The sequence below is a fragment of the Wolffia australiana genome, chromosome 12 (genome assembly GCF_029677425.1).
Source record: "Wolffia australiana isolate 7733 chromosome 12, ASM2967742v1".
Taxonomy (NCBI): Eukaryota; Viridiplantae; Streptophyta; class Magnoliopsida; order Alismatales; family Araceae; genus Wolffia; species Wolffia australiana.
The window spans coordinates 11,226,520-11,248,265 of NC_135846.1; the positions used below are offsets into that span (position 1 = coordinate 11,226,520).

At 38.8% G+C, this 21,746-nt stretch overlaps 1 protein-coding gene and 1 long non-coding RNA gene across 2 annotated transcripts; both read left to right on the forward strand.

Moving 5' to 3' along the window:
- The first annotated feature begins 263 nt into the window (after positions 1-263).
- LOC144710559 (pentatricopeptide repeat-containing protein At5g06540-like) lies at positions 264-2,968 on the forward strand. Its single transcript, XM_078584372.1, has 2 exons — positions 264-1,777; positions 2,503-2,968. The coding sequence occupies exons 1-2, from the start codon at positions 279-281 to the stop codon at positions 2,867-2,869; spliced, it is 1,866 nt and encodes a 621-aa protein (XP_078440498.1). The 5' UTR covers positions 264-278; the 3' UTR covers positions 2,870-2,968.
- Positions 2,969-11,747: 8,779 nt separating this feature from the next.
- LOC144710413 (uncharacterized) lies at positions 11,748-12,424 on the forward strand. Its single transcript, XR_013583284.1, has 2 exons — positions 11,748-11,908; positions 11,985-12,424. It is a non-coding gene; the product is annotated as an uncharacterized LOC144710413 (long non-coding RNA).
- The last annotated feature ends 9,322 nt before the right edge of the window (positions 12,425-21,746 follow it).

Here is a 21,746-nt window from a genome sequence, read left to right on the forward strand (position 1 = left end):
AGCGGTTCTCCCTTTTCATATCTTTAGCAGCAAACTCCTGAATAATCTTCACAAAGGGGAGTAGCTTCTCAAAGTGTACATCCCTGTCATATCCTTAGCAGCAAATTCCTGATGAATCCTGATAAAGATTTCTGGTTTCTAACAATGCATCTCCCAATCAGACCTTTGGCTAGTAACTCCTGATAAATCCAGACAAAGGGTAGTAGAATTTGCGCTATTTATAGCCCAACCCGACCCATAAATCCTCAGTCTATTTCAGAGGTTCCGCCAATGGTGCTATGTTTCTGCCATGTCCGACGCATGAAGATCAACCACGGCGGCTCCCCTCGGTGGCGGGCAGAGCCCCGCTCTCCTTCCTCCCTTCGATCCCCTCTCCTCGCCAAATCCTCCAAGCCCACGCCCTGCTCATCCTTCTGGGCTTGGCCAGAAGCCGCTCCGCCATGGGCCACCTCCTCGCCGCCTGCGCCATCTCCTCTTTCCCACTCCCTACCTCCTACACTCGCGCAATCTTCAACCAAATCGAAATTCCCAACGTTTTCGCCTGCAACAACTTCATCCGCTGCCTCGCGCGCTCCGCCGCCCCCGCCGAAGCCGCTGCCGTCTACCGCCGCATGCGCCGCCAAGGCGTGCCCACCAACAACTACACCTTCCCCTTCCTCCTCCACTCCTTCCTCGAAGATCTCCCCGCCGGCTCGCAGCTCCATGCCCACATCTTCAAGCTCGGCCACCACGGCGACGTCTTCGTCCGCAATGGGCTCGTCCATTTCTACGGTCTCTGCCGGCTGATGTCCTGCGCCCGGAAGGTGTTCGATGAAATGCCTCAAAGGCGCGATCTTGTCACTTGGAACGCTTTCATCGCCGGGTACGCCAGGTTGGGCCAGGTGGGCGCCTGTGAGAAGCTCTTTTGGGAAATGCCCCAGCGGGACGCCGTCTCCTGGAGCGCCTTGATCATGGGTCTGGTCCAGGCTGGGTCGATGGAGAAGGCCCTGGCCGTGTTTGGAGAGATGGCGGCGCACGGGCCGTTGCCGAATGAGGCCACGATTGTCACTGTTCTCTCGGCCGCCGCTCAGCTCGGGCTGCTCGAGCGCGGCCGGGCTGTCCACGCCGCCGTTCAAGCCTTAAACCTCCCAGTGTCTGTCAACGTCGCCACCGCGCTGATCGACATGTATGCCAAATGCGGCTGCATCAGCTCGTCAAGGGCCGTGTTCGAGGGAATGCCCCAGCGAGATGTCTTCTTGTGGAATGCCATGATCTGTGGGCTGGCGGCACATGGCCTCGCCGGAGAAGCTCTGCAGCTGTTTGAAAGGTTCATGGATCTTGGGCTGGCCCCCAACAGCATCACCTTTGTTGGAGTCCTCAATGCCTGCAGCCGCGCCGGGCTAGTCGAAGAAGGGCGGCGACAATTCTCTGCCATGACTGAGCTCCACAAGATTGAGCCTGAGATGGAGCACTATGGGTGCCTCGTCGACCTCCTTGCTCGTGCTGGGTTGGTCCAGGAAGCTCTGGAACTCGTCTCGAGGATGGACAAGGCGCCGGATCCGGTACTATGGGGGACTCTCCTTGGAGCCTGCAAGACCCACAAGCTGTTTGACCTTGGTGCACAGATTGGTAACAGGTTGATTGATCTTGAGCCCAGCCACGATGGGCACTTTGTCCTGCTCTCCGGAGTTTACGCCATGGCTGGGAGGTGGGAGGAAGTGCGCAGAGTCCGGCAGCAGATGGGAGCGGGCAAGGTTGCTGGCTGGAGTGCTATTGAGGCTGAGGGGAAGGTTCACAGGTCCTGTTTATCAACTTCTTTCACTATACATGGTTATAGACTAGAAATGATTTCCTTTCCTCCATATTTTCTTCTTTCGAAGTCATTTTAATAATTCAATCAGTATCAGTCAGATAACTCATGAGCTTTGATAAGGATTGATCTATCTGATGGATTGATCATGTATGTTGATGGATCCATTTGGCCTGATGGACGATCAAACTGACTATGGATGAGTTGATCACACTTATGAGCATTAGCCAGATCGATCAAATCATGCATATGAATGCTATATAAGAATCAATCCACCCAATGGATCAATCTTATATGCCCATCAATTCAGTGGGTCGAGTTGATACACGTTGAACGGATTGATAATGATCGACCTGATGGATTGGTCAACTTTGCTGGTCGACTATTGGGTCTGATCAATGTTCAGATTGAAAGTGGATTGAATTGATGTTACATATGAGCGTGGATCTCTTTGATTTTCGAACTGTATGATTTGATCGTTCAGATCAATGTTCATAAGTGTGATGGATTCTATTGATATTCTATTTTATCATCAATCGGATCATTGCTCATATGTATCATTGACTCAATCCGTATTCATTTGGATCATTAATCAGACCAACTTGATCGATCCATGATACATATGGGTGATCATCTGGTTGATGAGTGAATTAGCATGGATCAAGTTGGATGATGATCGGATATTTGTTGACTTGAGTTGAGTGGATCCACAGGTTTGTGGCCGGGGACAGGGAGCATGAAAGATGGGCAGAGATTCAAGAGAAATTGGGGGAGATGGAGCGGCGTTTGATGGAGGCAGGTTACAGGCCGGATGTTGCTGGGGTGCTGCACGATATAGCAGAGGAGGAGAAGGAGATGGCAGTGAGGGAGCACAGTGAAAGACTGGCCATGGCATTTGGGATGATGGTGGTGGAGGAGGGAAGGGCGATCAGGATTGTAAAGAACTTGAGAGTATGTGGGGATTGCCATGATGTGACGAAGATGGTGTCAGCAGTCTTTCGGAGGGAGATCATAGTCAGGGATGGCAGCAGGTTCCATCACTTCAATGCTGGGAGCTGCTCATGTGGGGATTTTTGGTGAGGCAAACAATCTTGAACTTGAACAATAGAAACTCAGAGGTTAGGGTCTTTGAGACTTGTAGAAAAGTTAGAATATTTCCAAAAAGAGTAAAAGTCTAAAGATTTGTGCATGTAAATAAGCAGATATTAAATTTTTTTTAAAAAAATTTGAAAAGATTAGACCCCAAAGTTAATTTCATTTTGCTAAAATTATAAAGGAGAGTGGAGATCATAGTCTGGGATGGCAGCCGGTTCCACCATTTCACTGTAGGGAGCTGCTCATGGGGGGATTTCTAGTGATGGAAACAAGTTTGGACTAAAACAAAACAAAAGTAGGAGGGTAGGGTTTTTGAGATTTGTAGAGAAGCAGATTTTTTCCCAAAATAATAGAAATGCAAATAAGCAGGTTTGATGGATCCTATCCTTTGAAACATTTTTTCAATTTTCGAAAAGATTTTTTAAGCTTTCACTCCGAACTGGTGGAAACCCTTGGTGGAAAGTCAATAGCCAAGGTTCTGGTGGAAATTCAGGTTTCACTCAGAACGAGGTTGGGCCTATAAAACGTGCTTATTGTTCCTCCCATGAGCAGGCTCAATGATTCTGAATGTTGTTCATTGATGTGCTTGTTTTCTTTCTTTTCATGATTTTATGGGAATTTTGTTTAAGATTACGTCCATGAACTTACTCATAGGTCCTGTTTAACAGCTAATATTTCTTCACTCTATCGACATCAGAATTTTTTCAGACAGAGATACTCTAAAAAGTGGGCGATATAGATCTTAACGATGGGATCATAATGGTGCAACTCATTGCATAACAAACATCTTTGTGGATGTCCAGTGATCTGAATACATTTTATTGATTGATTCAGAATCCAATGTGAGAATTCAGATTGCTAGTTTTTCAAGAAGCATGAAGTTGGCATGGTTTTCATGAATTTAATTCATGAAAACCTTTGTTTAAAAGCTTTTATCTTGTCTTGATTTGACTTATTTGACATTTTCCATTCAAGCAGAAAGAAATTTCCACCATTATATTGTGGATGTCTTTTTTTGTACATCAAATTTTGTTTTCCAAATGTTATATTAATTCCATGGAATGAACTGTTTATTGCTTTCGAGGGGGGTTTACAAGGATCTGATGGTTGCAAAAGAACTTAATAAGGTTTTGTTATTGTAGGAAATTGACTATATTTTTCCAATCTCTTTTTCCCATCCTTTTCCACTCAGTCTAAAACATAAAAGATAATGATGTTTTGCTTAAAAAAAAAAGAGAAAAAGATGGTATTGCACCAGAAAAAAATGATAGTTGTCATTTGTAGCTGTTATTTAAAAGTCAATTGATTCTTATGAATCAGTGTAAGTATATCATGCGTCTCTCTCAATCTACATCCAGCTGTCTATTTCTTTTTCTTGTTGAAATTAAGGTTATCGTCTGCCCGATCTCATCAAACACTTGAAAGAAACCTGGATGTATTGTCTATGAATTCTTGAATTGGTCGTATTTCTTCTTCTGAAGCGTCTCTTGTGGACTTCCATTGGAATTTTATTCATGTTTGAATATCAATGGTACTAATTATTATTAGGGGAGCATTGATCTTCCACCTTCTGCTGTTGGCGACAACTAGTAGATTATTTCCAGCTAGATCCGAATAAACTTATGGTACAACTTCTTGAAAGCAATATATCGAATCAATCATTAGGAAAATGACCAATTGGAGGATCAGTGGCCTAATAGCAAGGGGTTTGATCTGGCCGAGAGACATCTCTATGACACACTATCTTCTATTCCATCTATGGTTCTTGCACAAATCACCAACATGCCATGGGGCAATCAAGAAGGTGGCATGGTTTTTCTCCCTGGATATTGCTGACTCAAGGATAGTTTCATCAAGTCACTTGGTAGATTCAACACTAATGAGTGGATTATCTGCAATGTAAGTAACTTCTCTTACGGAAGCCTGATAAGTAGCGATATACCAAGCATAATCAATATGCAAATCGAGTTGGTTCTTATAATTTTTACTTTCATATTTCACCGAATGGAGGAATTAAATAACATGAAGATCAGTCTTAGATAGCTGAAATTCTCTCCAATGTTCTATTACAACTCAAATCAATGAACTATAGTTGGAAGACACTAATAAAACTTCATCCAGGCTTATCAATGATTTTGACCCAAAGTATGCATGGGCGCACGTCAACCAAAGAGCTAAAACAAAAGACAAACAATAATTCAGGAAAGGGGATCTGCCCTATTTCAGTAGGACTAATGTTCGAAGCTCATCCAGCTATGTTGAATGATTCTATACGTTAAACCAAATACCATTTGCTCATTTTCTCATTTGCTCATTCTATTGAAAAGGGGAGGGGTTAGTTGTGATGGATATTATGTGGCTGTCAAACCAAATCACACCACCATGTTTATTTAAGTTCATAGAATAAAATATTATGTTGGTCATTATTCCAATATGATGTTTATAATGAAGTTCCTGAATACGTGCAATGACATAGTGAATTATGCTGGGATAATAATACAGTAATTACTAGTCTTTAAACATGCATTCAAAATTCCTATTCAATTGATTGTTGAGATGGACATCAAATTATCTAGATAGGACAGCACCAACTGATCCTAATTATACTATAAGTATAGCCGATACTATGGCTATTAGTGTGGTGACACTAAGGACCAATAGTGGGTGCTCTTTGGAGAAAGAATTTACTGAATTGAGATGTATGAATTTCTAAATGGTATTCTACCTAAACGTCCACCAGGTTGATTCATATCATGGTTGTATGAGTGATCCACTTACCTAATACACCAAGTTTATCTCGTGAATGGACGACTACATTTTTTTACTATGACTTATGGGCCTCTAATTATGGGATTCAAATAAGTCATAGCTCGGGTGTAGTAAGAAGCTCTCGGAGATGATTGAGTGGTCAAGGCATGATCATCTGTCCTTGGTATAAGAGGAGATTGACTCAAGGAAGACTATGAAGAAAATCCCTGGCCATGGTAGTGAGGATATTGGAGAAGGCTTTCTCCAATGATCCCCATTACACATCAGTACTAATTAAATGACGAATTAGGGTTTGACGATCAACCATACTCTGAGTCATCCGATGATGGTAAAGGTTCCATGAGAGAGTTGAAAGCCTCTCATTATCTTCTACAGCACAAGGTGTAGCTTAACACCCCACATGATGAAAACTTAACTTATCGATTAGGTTAAATCGATCCTTAGTTAATTAATCTATATTTTGATATAATTAATGAATAAGATTAACCCATTATTTTTATTGGGACACTAAAGTTATTAACTATAATGATACATGGGCCTAGAGGGTCACACACATAAGATCATAAAGGCATTGGTAAATATATTTTACATAATGAGCTTTTGAAAAAAGTCTAAGAATTATAAATAGTGGAGGGGCACTCATTTCAAGCACCTAGGCCAACCACAATTGAGTTCCCCCTTCCTCCAGTGTACTCTATTCTATACTAAACCAAGGAGTGTGCCTTCATGGTGAGAAGATCTTCAAAGAATTTCAAGGAGAGTTAAAGAAGAAGATATGGAGATCTAAGAGCAACATGATTGCATGAATACTTCTAGAGGCTGGACACATGAATGGCTTCAGACTGATCTCAAAGTGAGCAGGTCAAGGGTGAAACAAGTTCACCATAAGGTACATATGATGTACGATTTTAATGATTGATTAAAAATCGATCAACGCTCCTAAATCCATGGAGAAACCTATTTTTCATGGTTGAACCAAGGCACATAACAAAATAGTATGGAGGTGATGGGAAGGTGAGATGTGGTAGTGAAAGTGAACTAAGCTAACAACGATGTCGAGAAAGACCAATATAAGATGAGGATGCTTATTGTAGATCCTTGCGTTCTGCCAAGATCACGATGATTTCCAAGTTCAGGTAAGTTCCCTCTTTTCTCTATTGCTTCTTCGCACGCACTGAGGGGACTGGAGAACACACTTGATGGATCTCCAAACTCACTATCTTTTAATCAGCTCAAATGAGTCAGAAGCAAGTTTAAGGATTATTTTGACAATGATACTTATAGATCAGTGGGTACGTATGGAAAGAGGGGGTGAAGATAAAGCAACCCTAAAAATTTCAGCTAAATTGGACATCTGCATTGCTAGATGTCGCACTTTGAAGTTGGAGAAATCCTATCCTTAAAATTTTCTCTCCTTATCATCGGCACTAACACTTCCTCTTTTTCCTTTTCAATTATATAGTCCAATCATGAGATAGTTAATGATTGACGCAATTTTCTTGTCTTCCTTTATCGCGCACTCCAAGGATGCCATTTGTGCCTGCAAGAGAAAAAGACAGCAAGGGTTTTTAAATTTTGTTTCTAATATATTCACACGCTGACTCGTGTCATTCTGATCAGAAAAAGGGGAAGATTCCCTCATTATTTCTTGATAAATCAAATGGCGACATGCGGGGGCCGCATATTTCAGATGGAAAAAAGATTAATAAATCATTATAAAATAAATTATAAGTTATAGAAAATATAATAAATGCATATTTCAGCGTAGAAAATTAATGTCTTTGAATATAATTTTGACAGATCTATAACAGATATATTTCAAATCAGAAAATTAAGTTCTTTAAGGATAAAATGTGGCAAAATCCTAAAAAATATGATTTAATCCATAAAAATCATAATATCAATCTAAAATAGGTTTAATCATTAAAGGTTGATACCATACATTGATGTTAATTTTAATGATTAAACAAGTGTAAGTTTCTGATAATTAACCCAATAATTTATGTGTCATCACTACAGCTTGAAGAATTTAATGATATGATATCCCTGGCTATACTGGCCCAAAAAAAATTATAACACCTCATTTCATACATAAATGGAAAATGCCAGTGTTCTAAGTATTATATGGATGAGATCCTCCATCATTGCTTTGTTATGGACCTTTTGCCATGCCATTTGACTCCATTGACAAACTATTGACTGAAAGAGATGTCATCATGCACACTCTCACATTACACCTCAATGAGGCACAAAAATGCATGAAAATGCAAGCAGATAAGCATCAAGGTGCTGAGAAGTTTTTGGAGGGTAATATGGTCCTTCTAGAAATAAGACCTTACCGTATGATATCATTAACATGACTCCCTAAGAGAAACTCACCCCAAAATATTTTAGGCTCAATGACACGGTCAAGAAATTAGTCCACTGGCCAACAAATTAGAACTTCTGCACCATACTCAGATTTATGTTATCTTTGATGCCTCATTTTTTAAGAAAGCGCTTGGAAATTATTCTAACAATCTATTCCTTCAATTTTCTAGCACCATAGTAGGAATGGCAGGTCTAACCTGAAGCTGTCATCAACAAGATGTTGCCATCTGTAGGACCGGAAGTACTAATCCGAAGGAAGATCTTTTTGGAAGCTGATGACACTTGGGAATCAGTGGAATGTTTATGAAAAGGCTTGCTCAAGTTCAAACTTTAGGACAACGTAGGGTTCCGAGGGAGGAAGACTGATACATTCTTTTTGAAGACGTATCATTACCCTACCAATGGGATAGCTCGTTAAGTCCGGCCATGTGCGAGATCTCACATGTGGAAGCTCAGCCCAGAGAGATCCTATAAATAACTGATGAAAAGAAGGGGAGGGAGAACATCATTTTTGAACAATCGAGTGTTTTAAGGGCAGTTTCTGGGAGTGGATCCACCTGCAACCAGATAGGAACAGAGGATCATGTTCTCTCACAATCTCCATCTTACTATCTATTTCTTGTTATTGTTTGCTATAGTTGTTATCTTGCACCCAATCTCATTGATCGCTTCAAGGACATCTTAATTTATTGGTGTATGAATTCTTGAATTGGCTGTAATGTTCATCTAAAGTGTCTCTTATGGAATTCAGGTATCTTCTCGTGTTCATGATTTTGGATTTGGAGTGGTAATTCAAGATATAATGCACTTATTTATCCAGTTAACTCTTTATAACAATTTTCTAAAAGATTTAATATTTTATTACTACAAATTTTTATGATTTAGTGGTTTGCCCAGTCATTATTTACAGACATTAGGGTTTAAGAAATGTAGTTAGAAAGAAGCTCAAGGTACAGAAACTTATCCAGATAGCATATATTTAACGAATTCGGCAGCTATTTTGGCCATCATAATTACCATATCATGAAGACTGACATTATTACTAGTCACCAATGCTGTTTCTCATTTGTAAACATAGGCTAGCCAATTGGTAAAAAAGAAAATAGAATCAAGCACTCTTGAAAAACTCAGGGGGGGACCGTGGATTGCTATTTGCGACTACATTTATTGGATTGTGCCCTTCAAGTTGAGCTTTCTCTAGGTGGCTTCTTGCAATTTTTTTTGTAAAATCCATAGAATTAGTAACAACTTGGTCAAGGCATGCCTCACCATCAAGGCCTCTTAATTCAATAATAATTCCCTATTCTGATGATTCATGCCTAGCTTCAAATCTTTTAATACTCTAACTAACTTGATGACATTTCTTATATTCGTTGGTTCACATTATTTATTCAATAATACTCAAAATCATCAAAAGTTGTGGAAACATCTGGTTTAAACCCAACTTGTTTATATTTAATAAAAACTATTCTAACTCATCTACTATATGCCAACTCACTTTCCTTTCATTCAAAACAATTAAAGCTGTACAAAAATGTAAATTTCTTGTTGATCCAGAGAAATCAGTCTTAATGTCATTGTGAATAATCAAATGAACTACGACGCTTACTTACATATACGTCCACATGGGGAGCGTAAATAAACAACATTACCCAATATTGCTAATTTATCATCCTCTAGCATGCGGGCGGTTGGATTACTAGATCCTCTTGACCGAAGTTTGCCCACTTGAATATAAAAATAACTCTATTTTAATAAGGAATGCCACGAAATGTCTTCGATGGTCCAGTATCATACATGCCCGCTTATTCAATGGTCCAAAGTCTCCATGAAAATAATTACTTGCACCAAACTTCAAGACCTGGATCATCCATGTTGAATGCCCGTAAGATGGTGCATAAATGTATAGTATATTTAATGCGATATGTCAATGTCTCCATTAACGGCTGAAAACGATCTCTCTATGCTGTGGTCGAACCCGTTGTTATTGCGTTCACTGCCCCGTTTACTTCGGTCATCTGACTGAGTAAACTATTTGACCGATCTGGAAAAAATAAAGTTCGACAGTTGTGCCATGATAACGTGTTTTGTAGGCGTCAAACCATCATAAGATCCGAATAATGCAAATTATTCACCAACAGAGGGGCCTCAGTAATATAAACAATATTTTCATGGTTGTGAGTTTAACATCTTTTTGACTGTTTAAGGACTAGTTCTTAGAAGTGTTGGATGATACTTCATTGCATTATCTTCGGACACTCCACATGGACGTCTCTTTCGGAGTAGACTGGCCGACTGGGCATTGCATGAAACATATCAATAATGCTCACATGCCCACATCCATGAGCTTTGAATGCTCTAGAAATGAAAAACCAAACAGGCTGTATTTGCCTATTGGTTCCATAAAATACGATGGAATTCCGAGCCTCACTGTTTAGCTTGTAAGGCATTTAGAGTTGTCAACAGGGGGACCAGGAGAAACATCGAACATGGTTCGATACCTGTGCATATATCTCGCTTTCTCTCTGTGAAATGGTCCAAAACTCGTATCTACATCTCTCTCTAACTCAATTTCTAGATTTATCATTCAATAAAAAATCTTGTTCGTGAGGACAGGAAACAATGCCCTGTCCAATTAGCTTATTTCTATATCTCTCTCTCTAAACATATTTAAATTTTATCTGTGAACTTCTTGATATCTCTCGCTCTATATTCGAAGGAGAGAAATCTATTAGCTAGTGTGGATGGCGGAGCTGTCGAGATGAGATGGAAACAATGCATAGTCTTATATTCCAATTTTTATCTCTCTCGAAGCTTCTTTCTATCGCTCTCGCTAGATTTGCATGAGGGCAATCTATCTTTCAGTATGGAAACCTCGGTCTCTGAGGCCAGATTAAACTGCTGAGCCGTCGAGACGAACTGGAAATAATGCACAATCCAATACCCGTATTTCAAATATCCATTCTCTCTAATATTGTCTCTAAACTCGGATTAGAATACAATATATCATTCCGTGGACATATCGAGATGAACTGGAAACAGTGGACAATTTAATACCCGATTTCCATCTCTCGCTAAAACTTCTCTCTCTCTCCATCTCTCCATCTCTGTTTCTCTCTCTCTTTGCAAAAGAGTGCTGTCAATCATTCAATAGGACGGCGGAACAATCGAGAACAATAACTGGAAACAACGCACAGTCCAGTACACGTATATCCTTCTCTCTTTCAAAAATTCTCTCTCTCTCTCTCTCTCTTTCTACGGTGGAGCTATCAAGATGAACTGGAAACAACGGACAGCCTAATACCCGCACACCCATCTCTATCCCTAACTTCCTGCACCTCTCTCTCTCTACCCTTCGTCCAGTCTCTCCCTCTAGATTTGTTTAAGAGTGCAATCTATCATGCAATTTGAAAAACTTGGTCGAGGGGGGCGGCATGAAAGGGGGAGCTGTCAAGATGAACTGGAAACTATGGTCCACGAAGAAGGTGGCGTATTAAGAATAACACAAGGCCACGCTGTAGTTCTTAACTGGGGAGCCGATCACTTCATCAATTATCATGAAGGCCCTTCGTCTTCAACTCGGCCCGCCCCCCGTTTACGACGTTGAGATAGACCATTACTGCCTCTTCCTACCTAATCCAACTCACTAACGCCGGTTTCCCTCGGCAACACGTCTCTCTAATTCTCTTACTACTCTCCACCAGCCCTTTATAAATAGTATGGGAAAACGCTTCGTCTTCCAACAGAGCAGAGCAAGCCAGCGTTATTCAATCTTCTTCGCTTCCAGCCACCTCTCGAATAATCCCTCTAGGCAAATGGCGTTTAAGAGTGTCCTCCCCATCCTTGTTCTCGTCGCCGTGCTGCTGCCCCTGCTGGGCATGACTGGTGAGTGAAGAATTTTGTAGATTGTCGCGTATAAGTATATACTATCTAATCCGGGTTATCTGTTGTGGTGTTGCAGAAGCTTCGAGGGAGCTGGCGGAGAAGCAGGAAGTGAACGATTCTAAGTTCTTCTGGTTTGTTCCCGGGTACTGCCTAAGGCCGAGCCCCACCTCGTTCGTTAGCTGCGCGGAATGCCGGACTTTCTGCGCGCAGAAGACCTTCATCGTATGGTCTTTCTGCTACCCACGTTGCTGCCCTTGCGCATAAGCAAGCTCCCATGCGAAACAAGTCTGTTGGCTTGCGATGTTTGCTATCCGTCCTTTTCTGTTTGTGCACTCAAATAAGTGAAGTCGTCGTCCGTGCTTCCTTTGTAATGTAGCCTGTCAAGGTCGGGATCAAATATCTGTCGTTATTTCTTTTTGCTTTGGGTTTGTAAGATTCATTGCTGGTCGTCCTATCCCTTAAGGGTGGGTCGTGTTGTACTCTTTGGGTAAATTGAAATTTTTTATTTTCCATGTCCTTTACCTTGTTTGGCTGTGATTCTTGTGGGATAGGTCTTCTGTGGTCCAGATAAGAGGGTTTGCAGTCATCAATTGGTTGGGCGCTACATTCAATCATGGTCAACCTTCTAAACACTCATTCAAAGTCAGAAGAATTTTTTAGGGCATCTCGATCTGCGGTGGCAACGCCAGGTTACATTGTCGGCGGTTGATTCTTTGATTATGCTTTTTGTCGACATGTTTTTCAAGAATAATGTTGAGTTCCCAGAAAAAATGCTAAATACTTAGTCAAAATATTATGAATCGTCATATCAGGTGAGCGTAAAGTTCGTCATTTTCTGAATGTTGTAACTTCTACGCGTGATAATTTTAGCGTTAGCTAATAATTTAATATATGTTTTTTCGCATTTGTAAAGTATGATTGGCCCAATTTAACTAGCATACCAGCAAATCGGGCTGAATTTTATGGGATTTTCAATCACGTTATAGTGATCTTATGATATATTTGGAGTCCAAGCCATAGATTTGTTAACTCATGTTTGATTCAATTTGGAGTTGGCATGCATCTTACTTGGATGGAAACGATTGAACAGGACAAAAAAAAACAAATGATGAAAAATTCATCAATAGATGCAATGCCTCTTATTGCATGGACCATCTTATTGCATGGACCATGTCTTGATGGCTGGACCTTGAAGCATTTAAAATTAGGAGATATATGGTATTTTTGGAGGATTATACATAAAGCTGGATATCATACCAAGCTTATGATACTCCTTATCTGGATTTTCTGGATTTAAGGATATCTTGGATTTTAAAAGGGATTTATTAAAGATCGCATTGATTTTAACTTTCATTTACTCAGGTGAAATGTGTCTCCTACAGTCCATTAGTATTTAATCAATGAGGGATTTCCCTTTACCTGGAGTCCTCTTGATTGCCTCTTATCATTTGAGAAAGACACACCATGATATTGCCATCAATTCAGAATGTGATTACGCCATTTGTATAAACTTTAAGTAAGTTGTATCAAGCAATATAAAGAAATAATAAAAAATGATTTACAAAACCTCATGTACTCAACTTCAAGTTCCATTTAAAACTTTATGGATCATTTTATGAATGAAATTTGAAATCTAAATTAAAAATATAAATGTAGGCATCAAACTTTGGCATCATGAACTTTATAAGAAGATACATTAGCTCAACAAACGTCATAATGTTTCTTGGACAGACACACCTAGACCTTAAGCCTCTACTTATATTAGTACACATAATTTAAATTTTATTCCAATAAATTTATTTTAAAGTTTTAATCATTTTAAATCAAAATTATCAATATACATTTACTTACTTATTTGGTTTTTGACACCCGATTAGGTGTGTAGGAAAAGCAACTGACCTATCACCATTCATGTTTGAGTGTTTAAAGGGCCTTTCTCAAATGTTTTGCTTATTATAGGAGTGAATGCTTGTTTGAGGAAAACATGTATCACTGGCCAGTTGATTTAAAAAAACCTATAATGTATGATAACTTAACATGGTTAATGTTTCTTATAAGTGAGTGTGCCAAGTTTATTTTCAAATAAGTCATATGATTTCAAGTGCTAAATTATACTGAGCAACGATCAATTAATATCAAATATTTCACATTTCAGTGACCTATATTGTACTAAAACAATAATTAATAAATACATATAGATTGGCAAAAGTATAAGAAACAAAGAAATGGCTTTAGGAAAATCATACCATTAAATCTTGCTGACAAATTATATCCTGTCTTTGATGAGATGATTGACTCTGAGATAAATTTGGTTCAGAGACCAAAAAAAAAACAACATAAATTTTTATCTCCTAAATTCAATAAATTATTAGCATCATCCTCCCTTTAAATAACCCCAACTCATAAGCCCAAATGTTCCATGGAAGCACTGTTATGATTTGTATGAATCATGGAAAAAATACTTGAGTAACTATAAAATAGTGAAAAGAGATTAGATGGTGTTATACCGCAAGGAGACAGAGAGAGGTACAGAATAATATACATATATATCAGAGAGAGAGATAGATAGATAGATAGGTAGATATAGAGAGAGTGATAGATAGATAGAGAGAGATAGATACAGAGATAGATTGATAGATAGAGAGATATATAGATAGATAGATAGATAGATAGATTGAGAGAGAGATAGATACATAGATAGATTGATAGATATAGAGATATATAGATAGATAGATAGAGAGATATATACATAGATGGATAGGTTGTGTGAGAGAGAGAGGGAGAAAAAGAGAGGGAAAGAAAGGGAGAGAGAGATCATTTATGAGAAACCTTAGGAATTTAGACTGGATTACTTCAGCCTACAACAGCCCAAAATAGTATTGGGAGCTCTTAATGATGTGAATCTTCGTTGTGATTTGAAATACAAAGGCAAAGATTGATTAAATTTTGTGAGACATGATTTTCAATCTTGGAGTGAGAAGGAGAATCTCTTACTGGAGAAAGTTTTATACATTTGGGTGAACCAAGGCCCTAAGGAAAGCCATTAAAGATTTTGCCCAAGGAAGTGTTTCATTTGGTAAAGCCTAGATTCTAGAAGTTGGTTAAGTTTATTTGTCTTCGGAGAAAGGATGTTTTGACCGCAGGTTAGTCAATGGAAACAAAGATGTAAGGGAACTGATTGCACAAAGGAAGTTGATGAGTGTAATTCAGTGTGTCGCAGGCATGATATGGTTAATAAAATAGAAGAGGATATGGTAGAGATAGGAAGATCAAGGACATGGTGAAAAATAGTCATTATTATTGAAGGACAGAGCAGTAGAGATAATGTAGAAATGATAGCTGAGAAGATAGACACAATTTTCTTACGAGTACAAGGTAGCTTATTGATGTCGGACGTCGTCGATGATATTGTCCAACGGATAGTTCACTAAGTGAAATGTAACTACGTGATTCGATGGAGTCTTAGATGTGTGTACGTGCAGGTCCAACTTGTTGGAATTCGCAAAGTACCGTGCTCCGGGGCAGGCAACCGAATGATGATGACAGTGGCCTTCTGACCCTCGTCGGAACGATGACAGCTACTACGGTGCCGAATGGAATAATTCCGTAGGGGCTCGCAGGTAACAGACGGGCTCAACCGGTACCTGGGAATTCGCTCAATTCTTAGTTTTCACGATAATTTTCTCTCACCTAAACTCTAACCCGAGTACGGTGGATGAGTGTGTATCGTTGGTGAAGGACACGGAGAGGCTCGACTGGCAGAGGTATCACTTTTGCGCAGGAGCGTCGATGGAGGTCGGAGGCGAGGCGAGGGAAGAACATCGGCGAGTTGGCTCAAGCAGCGGCGTAGATTGGCAGCATGAGTCAGATGCAGGTAGTTACCAAGCAGCTGCAACCGGCGATGGTGGCATCTAAGGACGTCCAAGGCTTGACACCCACCGGCGGGGCAACACGCAGAGACGCTCAGGTGATCAGAGCACACACGTGTGACTTGTGAGACCTGTGGGGTGACTTGGCAGCGGGTGATTTTAGCGGACCGTGCTACGTTTTGTATCAAGGGGGCCGTAAGCACCTAGGCGCCAGCGCACGGATGTACAGCCTTGTCAGATTCACACACTACGATGCGTTCACATGTCTGGGAAGGTTCCAATGGGAAGCTCGTGTGGGGAAACAGAGAACCTCGATCAACGCGTGTGGTCTTTGCCCAAACTAGATGTGGCGTCACATGCGTTTGGCGATGAATCACCCATAGAAATGTTAAGCACGGTGTGGTGCAATCCACGACTCACAAAAATGGTTGCACCGTGGCTCTAGAGAGACGTGTATGAGCAGCAAGGTCACCGGGTGGAACATGCAGCAACCTGTAGACTCTAGGGCCGAAACGCCGACCTTGAAGTACCGATCAATGAACCCAACTCGAGTGGTTCCCATGAACCCGGTCAGTCGGCGCACGACAACCGGCGCCTGGCCAGTCAGTGCCCGTTACAACCGACACACACGAGTGCTCGTCGGAGTGAGTGAGTGGTGCGGTGGAGTTAGGTGGCGCTCGATTCTTCCTTGGTATCCTCTCTTTTTCCGCTTCTCCTTCATCTCCTTCCTCCTCCTTCCTTCTTCTTGGTGAGACCTGGATGCTGATAACTGCCAAATGAAAGCTCCAGATCTGAAAAGAATGTGGTGTCCTTCATGGCATTATATAGGACCATGATGGGCCCCTTACAAGGAGTCCATTAGGAGGCCCATTAGATGACCCCCCTTTTACAACATAGATAAAACTAGATAAATTGAAACAATGTGAAACTAAAAGATACAAACGGACACAGACAGGGAAAGAAAACATAACGATACGGATGCGTCATGACGAGTACAATGTACTCGCCGTGACGATCACGAAACATGAAATCGGAGGAACAAAAAGTGTAAAATTAAAACACGAGCACGTGGGCGGACGTGCATTACCTGGGTTATTTAAACCCGGGTGTCTTCACGGATGCTTTGGCGTGCCGATTGGGCTGGACACCGACCGGCGGTGATGTTGTTGATGGCAAGGATGGCTGCGATGACATTCTGTCGATGTCGTCTGAGCGCGCCCCATCACTTATGAAGAGACCCAAAAGAGCATGAAAAACCAGCTAGGAGAGATGATGTTGATCGTGGATAAATTTAAGACATCCAAAGGCATACAGGGGTAAATTTAAGAGGTTGGGATTAAGAGGTTGGGTTGGATTCCTGCTTAAAAATATGGCTTAGATTTGCTTCCTAATTACAATCCTCACATAAATCTAACTTCTTAATCCACTAAATTTACAACATGCCGTGATGATTGATCACATCTAGATCTTGCAGTATCATATGGTCAAGTCCCACATACCATATTTTGGTGATATATTTAGTTCACAGATAACATTATGTCACAACAGTGTCTCCAACAGAAGTATTCCCATCCATAGCACATAAAATAGGATATTTCCATTTTTCCTTAAACATTACAAGTCAAACCCAGAAACCTCCAAAACTATTAACTGACAAAAAAGTCACCTTTTAGAGTCAAGACCCATGAGTGAAATAAGGTTCCTTTAGCAATCTGAAACAATTTTCATGTCATCGAATGTATTTATAGTGTTACCGAAAACATAAATTTACACAATCCTAATACCTTGGACCTTTAAAGGGGGTTTGTATAACATAACAATGGTATCAGAAATGATAATAGTAAATGACATACATCGTGATAGTGCCGATATCAAGTACACACACAAATATAATAATCCAATTATCATATGGTGGGCACACGAAAAGAGAGCTCAAAAAGCTTACCATAAATCTGAGGTTGGATGAGGATGGCTTCAGATGGCTTCTATGATTACTAGCCCTAATCCAATTCTGATTCCCTCTAGTAATTGTTCTCAATGCATTACAAACTAACATAATATTCTCCTTGTCACAAGCCCTGGACTTTGATCTTCTTATTTTTTTATACCCAGTGTGCTTCTTATAAAAATTTAGTGCTCTAACAAACAGATCCTTCACCTTGGTTGAAAGCCCAAAATCCATACAGTTCATTATATTGTCTGATCATACGTTTATAAATGTTATTGGGAAATTGAAATTATCACAGTGATAAATAAGTTTTAAATTAAGTGTAACAATTAGTCAATGGTATAATGATTAAATACCATAAATCCTTCTTAATCCAAATATTTGAATCCATTGCATGAATATAAGAAATAATTTACTTTAATTTTGAAATATGGGGTTCGAGTAATGTGACTTCATTGGTCCAAAGATCAATATATTTTTATTTGCATACATTCACCAAGACATTTTTGTTGCCAAACCAACTTCCTCCAATTGAGTCCGCAGCTTTTAAGAAGTTTTTAACATACACCTTGAAAGACCTCATTTGATAAATGAAAGTTAGTTCATGTCAAACCATTGGGATTGCACTTCATCTTCTTTCTCGCTTTCCAATTATTGTGCACTAGAGCAAATAAAGTATAATTGGGTCAAGAATACACATATCTTGATTTGTGCATTAAAAATATATTTTTCTCATCCAAAGTCTTAGATCCACTTCCAATGTCATATAAGTACCAAATTTTTATCTGATAACACTTTTGATAGTAGAACACCATGAAAGATGATGTTGGTGGATTTGGAATATTTTTAGCTGTTTTCTAAGCTTCCTGACAATTATGAGATCTGAATGCATGCTTACAATAAAACTTAATTGTAGATGAAGGTCTCTTCCTGGATTTTTTAGTGGGCTCACAAATACGGGTTTCTTCAAAAGGCTTGCAAAAGAGTACTAGAAGAAGTGTCCCGATTTTCCATAAGGCTTTGTGCTCTTACAATGGTACTGATCAAAACATAGGTGGACATATTGAAACATTGCAAAAGGTTATTTTTACTTGTATGAGAATATGATACAAATTAGGATAACATAACTATGCAGGGGAGGTAAATACTGGCACATCAATTTTTAAATGGATCAAAACATGGATTTCTTATGCTCAACATATACAAAGATGCCATTAATCATCCAAAGATCAAGAAATCTACAAAATTATCATGGAGCCGAAAAAGTATTATGTGCTTAAAATATGTGACAATGGAATGCTATGAGTATGGATAACCAGATTCACGCCTAGGAAACATTATGAAAAATTATGAAAAAAGGAAGTAATGGACAGAAGCACCATTCGTACAAGTGACCTTTCATATTACTCTCAATAGGAGGTAAAATTGAAAAAAAATCACGGAACCCTCAGCCAATGGAGAAAAGTTGTAAAAACTATAGATAAATAATTTTATGATAATAGTGGAAAAGCTTAAAGAGTGATTCCTATTTATGAATATAATTTTTTAATGTTTCCCTCCTTGTGGTTGAAGTGATCTAGCATGCATTGGACACATATTAGGGCTTTTCTGATTATCTGGGTTAATAAATCTGGTTTAGGTATAATTTATTGAGTAATTTTTCTTCTTTACTCTTGGTCACTAAAGTTAAAAGTCTTTTATGATTACACTATTAGATTTTATAAAGATTATTATTTTAATAATGAAATATTTTGACTTATGCTCAATACATTAATAAAAATCAGATTGATAAACATAAGTATGTGTGATTATGCCTTATTAATTCTTTACCTTATATATACATAAATATAACACATTATGAATGATTCAAAGTGGAAAATATAAATTTTAATTGAGTCCTAATTTATTGAAATTATTGGTTTGTGTGAATAACCTCACTCAAATTAACTGGATCAAGGGGATTGTTACATATTATATTCTTTGCGGTTATCAAGATGCAGGATTTAGCTCAAAAAAATGTTCGATTCTCATTGCAAATGGGAGATGAGTATAAGCATAAGCCATGCTCTGGATCAGAACTGGATGCCCATTATTCAAGGTGAAAATAAAAACTTAATCATCTTTATAGACCATATCAAAAAGGGCATGTCATGTGGAATTGACTCCATAAATTTGAATTGGGAAGCTGCATTCCTATCTAATGATAAAACAAGCAAGGATGAAGTTTGTATTTAAAGACATAGCAGCCTTTGGAACCCATAAAAATGATCCAAGGGCTGAGATTATTTGGTCCCCACTTTAACTACTCTTCCCTCTTTGTATCCAATCCTTGATTTTTTTCCCAACACATACTTGGGTCTAGTATTTATTAAAATTCTGATATTAAAAGACCATAATCTTAAATTACTTTATATGGAGAACAATAAGAAAAAGGAATGACATAGTTGGCTCTTACAGCTTTGACAGAAAGGTCTTGTGTGTTTATTTTACTTCTTCACATGTTTGTTTTGTGTTTTTCTGGCCATTCAGAATGATATACAAGATCCACATATTAAATTGCATCAAACAACGCGACAAAATTCCTTCTGCAATAAAAGTTTAGGTATTTTTCATACACCCCTTACTGTATTTGTACTTAGGTCGCTCCCTGGGTGTACCAAACAACAACCTGTTTTGTGCCACAACTGTTGTTTGTAATGCGTGTGCAAATACAAGTTATTTGTTATTTATTTCTTAATGTAAAAATTCCCAAAAGTTTCTTCGGAATCTAAAGATCTCATAAATTTTATAAAAAAATAAAATTTATAAAATATTCTAAAAAACAATACCTAAATCCCCAAAAACACTTAATCAAAAAAATTTATATAATAATCTTAAAAAAAAACCTAAATATTAGGTGTGTTCATTTTTCAATACTGGCCGTCTATGCATTCGACCGTTATGGTGTGCTTCATGAGAAAGGTTCTATAAATTTTGTTTTATAGCTAGAAGCCTTATCTGATCTGAGTAACATAGGCCTGTTTTCCAGCCCACCTGAAGAGAACAAGATAAAACCATTTTGACACAAAGAACTATTACTTTCTCTTTTTATGCCTTTTTATTAACTCAAATTATACCCATAACCTTGAGTTTACTCTCAAACATTACCCTGAACCATCTCCATCGCAACTTATAGTAATTCTTCATCACCCATACATTTTCTCATCAATTGACCACTTGTCCTACAGCATCCCCACATGCAGCACACCCCACACTCCTTCATGCGATGGTTCATTTTTTTCATGCAATAGCACACATTCACATCTCAGTGCAACCTGTCACGTAATGCTCTTGTAAGCCAGCATAAACCTAGTTTGCAAGGTACCTTCTACATGTGTGCCATACATAATGCTTGGTACTATCTATATATGTCACCACATCATTCATTCTCACCAGTGTCTAAATTGTTTTGCTGTCTGCAATATTCTAACCATCGCATCCATTCATATGTCTCAAAATAGTAACACAAGATCATTGTAAAGATACCCTAAACTTTAACTCCTAAATTTTATTCCCCAAACTTCATTTGAATCGTAAAACCATAGTCAACATAGTTAGATATTAGTTTACTAAAAATCTACACTAGACTATTGTAATAGTACTGATAAAAAGATAAATGTACATTGAATACCACAGATTTTATTTGAATTCAAACACTTAATTTATCATACTATTAAATATATCATTTTATACATCATTGTCATTATAAACTTACATTATGTCGAGCATTTTTATTAATGATGAACTTTTTGAATCCCATAGGCATAGAAAATTCCATAGATTTAATGGAATAATTATTAATAGGCTGGAGCATTCAATGTGATTATTTGACTTACTTACTCTATATAAGTCAGAGTAAGCAACTCAAATTTAGGGTAAGGGACCTTTAAAATTATAGAAATGAATTTGGAAGCAAGCAATAATTTTTAAGATTTGATACGATTTCAATTAATTATGTTACAACATGAAGTGAATAAACTAG